General features: G+C 42.2%; 1 protein-coding gene across 1 annotated transcript in view; it reads left to right on the top strand.

Moving 5' to 3' along the window:
• Positions 1-886: 886 nt before the first annotated feature.
• The window catches only part of FSD1L (fibronectin type III and SPRY domain containing 1 like), a 31,862-nt gene continuing 22,798 nt past the window's right edge, over positions 887-9,950 (top strand). The window contains exons 1-3 of the mRNA XM_082498076.1: positions 887-969; positions 5,975-6,070; positions 7,018-7,149. Of these exons, the coding sequence (XP_082354202.1) occupies positions 955-969; positions 5,975-6,070; positions 7,018-7,149 (243 nt within the window). The 5' untranslated portion in view covers positions 887-954. The remainder of the gene's footprint in view (positions 970-5,974; positions 6,071-7,017; positions 7,150-9,950) is intronic.

Raw genomic sequence — 9,950 nt, 5'->3', positions numbered from 1 at the left:
AGTTCAAACTGCTCTGTGCCTGGTGTGAAAAGCGTTGCTTTTTAATATCAGCATAGCGCTCAAATCTGCTATAAAACCATATGGCTACACTTCAGCCCAGTGGCTGTTTATGTCCGAATCTCTGTAAAACGTCATTCTTATGAAATTACCGTTTCTTTCCAACATTGCATTGGAACAATTAATTTTCATTGTTAAAATCGCATTAGTGAGCTCTGAGATAAAGCAAAGCTGCCTTACAGGACGTCTAACCTAGAGTATATTTACACAATATAGCGTGGTAACATAAACCGTATGTTCTCACAGTTGTTGTGTTGTTGCGATCACACGTAACGATGCCCGGGGTAAGCGCTCAGCCTCCCGGCTGCCCACCATCGCCTGTGGCGGGAGGCCCGGCGACCTCCCTGGAGGCCACCCAAGGTTTTGGGGTGCCTGCCCCCCCACGAAGCTCGGCACCGGCCTCGGGGAGGTGAGACCCTGCTCTCTCCTGCCGCCCCGGGGCGTGGTGGCACGCCTGACACTCGCGGCGTGTGAGCTCCAGCCCTCGTCTCCCGGCCCACGGGCGAAGGGACCGCCACAGACACCCGCCGGCCCAGACCGGCACCGCCGCCCCGTGCCGGATTCGAACCTGCGGCAGCAGGACCACCCCATCCGCCGCCTGTCCCACCTTCGGCTGTCAGCTACGACTGCGCATGCCCAGCGGCCCCTCCCGGGAGGGGAGGCGGGACGAGGCGCACGTGCCGCCGGCGTGCGCGGAGGGGGGACGGGGGCAGAGGGGGCGAAGTGAAACGCGCTTGCGCAGAGTGCGCGGCCGCCGTCCCGACGCGCATGCGCCGAGGCGCGGGGGCGGGGCGGGGCCGGGGGCGGTCTCCCCGCAGGGCGGCGGAGCTCGGAGACGTTTTTCCCCGCGGCCGGGCGCTGCCGCCGGTCCCGGCTCTGGTCCCTCCCTCCCTCGTCATGGACCAGCACAGAGTGAGTGCTGGGGACCGGAGCCTGCCTGCCTCCCCGCGGGTCGCTGGCGAGCGGCCGCGACGGGCCGGGTGGGTCGGGTCGCGTCGCGTCGGGGTAGGGGGGGGAAGGCGGGCCTGCCCAGCCGCAGCTGGCTGTGCCGCCGGGCTTAGGCGCCGGGGCTGCGACGAGCGCCGGGGCGGCTGCCGCTGGAAGCCGCCGCGGAGGGGGGGCGGGGCGTTTCCCCAGGGTGTCGACGTTATCCCGGTGCTCGGCCCGGCTGCCTGGGGAGAGGGGCGGCGGCTGAGGAAGTTAACCGTTACCCGCTGCGCTGCCCCCCTGGGCTGCTGTAAGAGTTCAGGGGAGCCTCCTCCTCCTGCGGAGAGGCACGGGAGCGGGGTGGCGGGGCTCTTCTCCGAGGGCTGCTGGCTTCGGGTGCTGGCGTTACCGCCGCAGTTGCTGCATCTTAATGAAGTAGAGCTCTTTCATATCGTGTATTCCTGTCATAAGTAATTATGGTGCGTACATAGGCCCTTCTGTTTCCCATTGATGTAATCCTGTGTCGAAGGGAACTGATTAATAAAAGCATTTTGTAGTTTTTTTGTTTTTGTTTTTTTTTTTTTCTTGTGGCTGCTGCTCTACAATTCCCTCCTTCCCTCACTTGCCATCTGCCCCTCAGGGAAATCACTGAGGAGCAAAGATGTGCCTGGCCAAGCGCTGGCCTTTCTGTAAGTGATACTCTCTGCAAAAAGTTCTGACTCAGCCTTTTGGCTTTCAGTCTAGCAGTCCAAAAGGGCTTCTGTTACTGTCTGTGTGAAGGCTGTGCTTTCTTTAGCTTGGGAACTGGTTTGTGGGTAGGGCCTGGATAACTAGGGCTGCTAATGGCTTGAAACTTACAGATCACAGATGTTTGCTATGTTAATTAAGTGTTCGTGCACTGCCACTTCATACTCGTTTATGCTTTGGCAGGTGAGATGTGAAATGCCAAAATGTGCTTCTGGTGGATAGTATGTGAATTTGAGTCTGTCTGCATTTGCCTGCTTTGAGTGAGATTAGTCTCTCTGAGAAGGAGTAAACGAGGGCTGCAGCTGTTGTGGGTGCTTTAGGTGGATGTTCCCGAGTGGCATCATTGATCGTATTTGAATTTCGGTGCTGCTTAGAATACAGTAGTAAAACTGCAATTGATCTTGTATTTTACAATACTTTGTCTGTTAATTTGATGTTGTCACCTGTATTGTCTTAAGTACTCCTTCAAACTCTGGCAACTTCAATATGTGGACTTCAAAGTCCAGAAGACTAAATTAATGGAGGCTAAGTAAGTATGTCCTCTTGTTTGAAATTTGATCTGTACATGAAGGTTAGTGTTATACAGGATTTTGTCCTTGGCCCAAGTCTGCTTCAGAAAGTCTGTTCTGCATCCAGTCATGTCATAAGACTGCAGTATGATCTTGAGCAAGTTGATAACTTGCTGCTTAAACAGAACTGATGTAATTGTTTAATTTATCGAAGTTTACTTGATGAGGTGCCCATCTGCTTTGACAGGTGCTGTGTGATGTTAGTTATTAGCTATTCAAAGAAGGGTATATTGTCTACTTTTATGCTCCTGGCAAGACTACAAGCCACCACATGTTGCAGGGCCTCCTATCCTCTTTCGTATCCTTTTGTGTTCTTCATCCCTTATGCATCCACACTGTTGCTTTAGGAATGCCATGCATTTTTTTTTTTTCCTGCAAAGAGTGTATTAGTTTCAGAGAATAAGACTAGGACATAAAAGTGAAGAGCAATACGAAGCTCACTGATAGCAGCAAAAATGAATTCTGAAATAAACATGTCATAATGTTTTGAAAATTAATTTGAAACTGATGTCACTTAACACAGGCAAGCCAGAGAGAGAACTGAAAGAAAACTATTTGTAATAGGATTCTATCAAATGCTACATCCATCAGTGGGCAATAGATTTAAATTTCCTTCAGTGTAGAAATATCAAGAAGCTTTACTGAGCTTGGTGCTATTGTAATTCTTTTATGAAGTAACTTAAAATGTAGGCTTTGACTGCTGCTCACCTTGGTAATTTTTTGTAGCACTTTTTTTTTTTAACATGTAATTGTAATGACTTTTCAGAAATTCCTGTTAAAGGTAGAAGTGTCAACAGTGCAGTGTTTTGAGTTTGTCATGTGTCTTGGTATATTTGGAAGAAAATCTATTTATTACATATGGGACATTAGAAAATTACAATAGAAAATACTATATGTTAGTGATTCCTGAAAGCTGACTTTCTGTTCTGGTGGCTGTTCTATCTACTGCTCAGGAATATTTTTAGGTCTCTTACATCTGCATTTGTAGAAGGTGTCTAACCTTCTTTGAGTTTGATCAAACCTGCTGGAGTTTCTGTGGGGAGAAACTGGTAACTTAAAGATCCATACTGATCCCTGTTTGGTCAGTTGACTTTAACTTTAGATGTAATGGAAAACCTTGTTTGACAGCTATCTTCCAGATGCTGCCATGTATTCGGCTGTGTAAAGGTTTTCTAAGCTTTCTTCACATGTAGATCTTTTCCTTTAATCGTATCTAGCTATAAAACCCCAAAACATTGTTCAGTACTATGTACAAGAAGACTATTTTTTTTTTCCATGTGGTGCAATGGAGTAAGCCCTAAAATCCTAGCTGAAAGAGGATTGGGAGTTTTCTTGTTCATCCAAATTGACATTTATGTTTATAGGAGCCTGCAGTTAAGCCTTAGATATCTGACATGTGAAAACAATTGCCTGTGGTCAGTAGTGAATGCAGAAGTAGCTGGTTGGACAATGGCGTTTCATCTGACACTGTGATGTGAACAAAATTGTCTTTAAATATGTTCAGTTTTAACCAGACAATGAGAAGATTCTATAATAAAACAATCAAGACTTGCTATACTCTTGGCCAATCTGGTCTTGTTTTTCTTCCTCAGAGTCCTAATTTCAGTCATTGCTAGCTCATTCATTGTATCTTTACCATCACAACACTTGTGGTAAAAACAGTAAAATTTCGTTTCATTCATTGTATCTTTATATAACACCATCACAATGCCTGTGGTAAAACCAGTAAAATTTCACTTTCCTCTGCTAGTGATTTAACTTTGTGAACATGATGCTATGCAAACAGGCAATGGGCTAGAGTACCAATAAATACATCATTGCAGACTCATTGAAAACTGCTGAGGAAGGGGTCAGAAGAAGCAGTTACTGCGTCCAGCTCTGAGGCCCCCAACATATGAAGGACATGGACCTCTTGGAGTTGGTCTGGAGGTGGGCCACAAAGATGATCAGAGGGCAGGAGCATCTCTCCTATGAAGACAGGCTGAGAGAGCTGGGGTTGTTCAGCCTGGAGAAGAGAAGGCTCTGAGGAGACCTTATAGCAGTGTTTTGGTACTTAAAGGGGGCCTACAGGAAAGATGAAGAGAGACTTTTTACAAGGGCATGTAGTGATAGGACAAGGGGTAATGACTTCAAACTGAAAGAGGGTGGATTTAGATTAGATATTAGGAAGAAATTTTTTACCGTGACGGTGGTCAGACACTGGAACAGGTTGCCCAAAGAAGTTGTGGATGCCCCATCCTTGGAGGTGTTCAAGGCCAGGTTGGATGGGTCTTTGACCAACCTGGCCTAGTGGAAGGTGTCCCTGCCCATGGCAGGGGATTAGAAGTAGATGATCTTTAAGGTCCTTTCCAACTCAGACCATTCTACAATATCATTTTAGGACTAGTGGAGAGATTTCTTGTTTGGAACGTAGTGTAGAGGTTTGCTGTGGATGTTGTGAAAAGATAAAATATTTTTCTTGCTTTTTTGCAAACAAATGTGATCTAAGTAGTAAATGGTTATTAAGAAATTGCTTATGGGACAGACCTCTGCAACATCTTTTTGGTGGTCTGGCTGTTTTTAAGGTGTGCTTATTAGATCCCCGTGCCTCAATTTTTCTTAATGTTGTCAACTAACAATGTTAAGCTGAGCACCTGGAAAGTCTGAGTCCAACTGATTCATAAGGTCTTAATTATAATTAAGACAGGTTCTAGTTTTTTCTAAAAAGCCCAAACTAGCATTTTAGTCAGATTTGTTTCTAGAACTTATTATCAACCAGCCTGAATCACATAACAGAAAATTCTTAGTTACCTCTTCACCTTGTCCTTTATTTTTACTTAAATATGCTGATGTGCTCTGAGCTTTAATTATATAAGTTTTAAGTACTGAGTGTAGATGTGTTTTTGTCAAATTCTTAGAATATGTGACTGACTACTCAACAAAATTAGACTTGGTAGTCTTATTTAATTTAAAAATGCATTTTGATGCGCTTAACAGTTAGTATGTGTTTTGTAAGCTAAATCTACTGCTTTTTAATAGCTGGAGTAGTACACCACAGAAATAACCTTGATTTTCTTGGGGAGCTACTAGTAAACTTTCCTCTTTGAGGTCACTTTTAATTGCAATATATAAATTAATGCCAAAATATTTTACCACTTGTAGAATAAGTTTACAAATCACTGTTATAGATTTAATCTGTATATAGATGTCAGCTTAGTTATTTAACATTAGTTTCTCGTGGCAATAGAAAATGCTGATTTTTCCTCTGAGTTAACTTTTACCAGCTCTTTTTTTTTTTTTCTTTATTGATTCTCTGTTTGGTTATGCAAGCACTATCTTCTCATCTGGAGAAGCTGTATATGGTGGAGTGTGGTGCCCGTAGGTAGTCTGTCTTAGATGATTTGGGATTTGCAGTAACACGGGTAGCAAAACATGTGAAACTGGTGTATCATAAAACAGATTCTTGATTTCTCTTAAACTAACAACTGGAGATCTTTAGTGGAATGCTTCTTAGTCCTTTGATACCCTTTCTCTTTCCTAACAAAATGTATTTCCCAGTCATGTCAGAAGAAGAGTTGAATTTACCACAATTGAAATGTGTATGATGAATGTCCATGTATGTTGAAATGGTGATGGTTAAAAAAAAAATTGTAGAAGAACTTTGTAATTTATCTCACTTCTTTTTACAATTCTAGGAGACTCTGCAAAGGATTGTCTCTAATCTAGCGAACAAAAATGGTGAAATTCACAACTTCATTGACATGCTGAACCATCGAATAAAAAATGTTCAGGTATATATATTAAGGCTCATGGATTGTATCTTAGGGGGGAGCAACTTTACAGTTTTGTCAATCTTAAACTGTTTGGGTAGTGTGTAAGGGATGGGCTATAAGAATCAAGTTTTAAATATATCTTCATGTTGGAACCAGATAGAAAAACGTTTTACTTTTTACGTCTGTCTCTAGTTGAAAGGTATGGTGGTTTTGTTTTTCATGCAAAAAGCTGTTGTGGGATTTGATTTGTGTGGAAGAGAGAATCTGAATTTTGATGTAAGATCTCAAACTCCTGTGAATTGGAAGTAGTATATCTTTTTTAGACTTCTAGTCTGCTTGGTAGACTGAAAATTGAGACCATCCTGATACTTGAAAGAAAATTATTTGCACTCTCTCTTTTCAATTGTTGCAATTTGTTGGTCTTAACTTAAAAGTTGGACCTAATTTTAGAGCACTACACTAGGATGAGGTTTAGGTTCCTTTAGCCTGTCCAAAAGCCCGAAGTTGGTTGTTTTGTGTTAAAGCTGAGACAATTTAACTGCAGAAATAAGTCATCTAGCAGATCTTTAAGCTGGTTTCTTGAGTGCAGTTTTTAGTATCAAATGAAACCATTTTATACGGAACTGGATAACTGCCTACTTAAAAACATCTGGCAATCAATATGTAATTATGAGAGAAATATCAAGGCCTGTTGGCATGGAACAAAGCTGACAAGTGTGTTCTGTGCAAGTCAGAATATCATGGAATTTTCATGGATTTCAGTCTTCAGTGTTCTGATGTAAAGTCTGCTTAGGAGGTGTCCATCACTCCTAATGTTTTTTCCTGTTTGATAAGGTGAGGAGCAATGACAGGTATCTAGTGATCATGGCAAAAGCATGTTTGGGCAAACAATGTGGCTTTCAGTCTAAAAGACTAGTCTGTGTTGTTTCCAATACAAATTGCAGCAGTTTCCATTCTCTTCTTAGGTAAACTCTTCTAATGCAATCAGCGAGTTGGATGAAGAATTTGATGGTCTGTACTCTATATTGGATGAGATGAAGGGGACTATGGCCAACACTATTCAGCAAGAAGAGGCACGTAAAATTCAAGCTCTGCAGGTAACTACATAACTGCATCTGTAAATCTTTGCAGCCAAGTAGAAGCAGTTTTAAACTGCTATTTTAAATCTCCACTGAAAATGAGATTTTGGTAGTGTTGCAAGAAGTGTAAGGTAAATGTTTTCTTTGTTGTAAGTACTTCTCTTGTCCCTTCTTCTAGGATACTTCATGGTGTTTAGTATACTTATGTTCTCAATATTGTTATGTTGAAAGGAAGCGGTGCTACCTGTAGAGCTTACAGGTGGGGAGTGGCTGCATTGTGCTGGTCTCTTCTCACAGGTAATTAATGACCGAACAAGAGGGAATGGCTTCAAGCTCCAACAGGGTAGATTTAGACTGAACATTAGGAAAGAATTTTTCACAGAGTGGTCGGGCATTGGAATAGACTGCCCAGGGAGGTGGTTGAGTCACCATCCCTGGATGTGTTTAAGAGATGTTTAGATGTGGTGTTGGGGAATATGGTGTAGGGGAGAACTTTGTAGAGTAGGGTAGATGGTTGGACTTGATGATCCCAAGGGTCTCTTCCAACCTAGACGATTCTATGATTCTATTCTATGTTTACTTCCTTCAAACTAATGAAAAGCTTTTGGATTGAAGTTGGTTTCTTTCTCCAATTTGGACTATGAGCGTCTGAACCTTGTAGACATGCCTAAGTGATTTGTTCAGGCTTGAACTTGGTCAAGAATCATGCCAGGTATCCTAAGCGCAAAGGCTGGTCTCCTGTTGACAGAACTGGCCATCCTCCACTTGTTAACATCAAGCAAAGTATATATGCAGACTGGAGGACATAAGGGAATTGCTTGGGAACAGGTTACACTGGTGCCTGCTACTAAACCTAGTAGCTATGTGAACTTCACCAGCTTGTAGTTGCATAATTTTGTGCAGGAGAATCTTTCCAGTGAGTTTCAGAGAACAGAAACAAAAATGTAACTTTCTGAAGCATGTATAAAGTCTGTTTTTTTTTTTTTTCCCAGTAGTGTGTAGCAAGTTGGCTCTACCTTTCAGAAAGTCTGGTTGCTGGGGACTAAAGAACAGTTAAATCTTTTAAGCAGAAGCTATTTCTCCAGCTTTTTTTTTTTAAATTATCCTAGTTGCAGCATTATTCTGTCTAGTTCTTTTTGCTTGTGCAAAGCAGTAAGGAAGATGTTTGTTTCTGAAAAACTTCACCTTCTTGTGTCTAGTCAGTTTAAAGAAGTTCTAGGAGTGGTTTCCTGAAACAAATTCCACAGGCTTTCTTGTAAGGTCTGTTTTATGTTCATACTTAAAGACTGGATGTAAAATGTTCCAGAACTTCTGAGTGCACAGTTTAAGTGCTTAAGTGCACTTTTCCACCTCTGATTTAATTTCTCCCCATGTCTGTTTCAAGTTCTTCTGAAGTGTCTTTACAGACAGAGGTCTACCCAGATCCAGGGATACTTAGGACTTAAATGCTTAAAGAATTAGTGCTTGTCCATAAACCGGAGAAATTCAGCTGTGGCATGTATCAATCATTCTGCCTTCTAGTGAAGAAAAACTAAGGTTAATCTTGCAAGAAATTATTCTGGGACTAAAAACTGTTTGATAGTTACTCATCTGGCATTGACTATTGAAATTTTCTGTTAATTCTGTTAATAGCTGTTAATTTTCTCATAGTTAAGCTAATTTGATCAAGCTCAGGTGTGGTTGAACCAAGTTCTTAAAGCTTGTAGGTGTGGTACAGCTGTATCAAGAATTGCTGCCTGGTATCTGTGTTGAACAGCTGAACTGCTATTTAGTTCAAAGAGGGCAAAGACAAGTGGAATGTTACAGATCAATGACATAGTTGTTAAGTGCCCTATTAGTCTTTCAGCAGAGGGTCTTCTCTAACTACAGGCCCAAAGGACATTCTCTTTACTTGAAGACAGACCAAGCTTCCTCTGTAACTGGGGCACTCCAAGGGTACTTTTTCCCAACAGTCAATCTACCAAACCAAACTACCAGATGAAAACTGTTGCATTGAATGTATTAATCTAAGCTATTGTATTTGACTGGAACTGAAACTTTGTATGAGGAAACCAAGGAACTTCAGTGAGGTCTAACCATGCTGTTTAAAGGAATGGACTTGCTTAATTTATTGTCCTCTTAAAGTGCTTGTGCTGTATTTAGTCTTCTGTAGTTGACTAGATGTTCTCGTTGAGAATAGGCTGTAACTTAAAATACTGGGGCTACATAATGCTGGGAAAGGGTGAGGTTTTAATATTTAGTCTGATCCCTCCAAATAATTTGATTGGAAGTTAAGGCTGAAAATTAGAAGTTCTCCTTAAAACCTTGCTTTGAAAATACATTGCTTCATTTTGGGGCAGTGTATTTTAATGATACTAAAGTATTTATTTTTAACTCCCAAATGCAGATGCATCTCAGTAAGATGCTCGTGGAAGCATCCAGTTACTGCGTCATTTCTGCAAAGCTGTTTGAAAATGTCTCTGGCATTTGCTTCTCTCTTTTGAGGTGTTTGCCTGGGACACTTTGACACTGTCATGCTATATCTGAGTTTGTCAGCATTGGATATCGTCCAAATAGGAGAGCAGCTGTATTAAATGAATGACAGCTTGCACTAATCGTGTGCTTCAGAAGTTATCTGGTAACTGTGTACAAACTTATAGCTGTTGGCCTCTTTCCTTGCTTCTATTTTGTCCTTGAACAGTTTATCTGGGGGGCAGCTGGCCCAGGTCAACTCACCATGCTTGCCAAAAGTAGTTACACTTCTGAAGTGCTTGAGACTGGTCTATTCTTGAAGTTGATGCAACCGTTGGTTGCTTTTGAGACAGTGACTACTTTAGACC

The sequence above is a fragment of the Vanellus vanellus genome, assembly GCF_965231255.1.
Source record: "Vanellus vanellus genome assembly, chromosome: Z".
In the NCBI taxonomy this organism is placed as follows: Eukaryota; Metazoa; Chordata; class Aves; order Charadriiformes; family Charadriidae; genus Vanellus; species Vanellus vanellus.
This window is presented reverse-complemented; position numbering and strand designations above follow the sequence as displayed.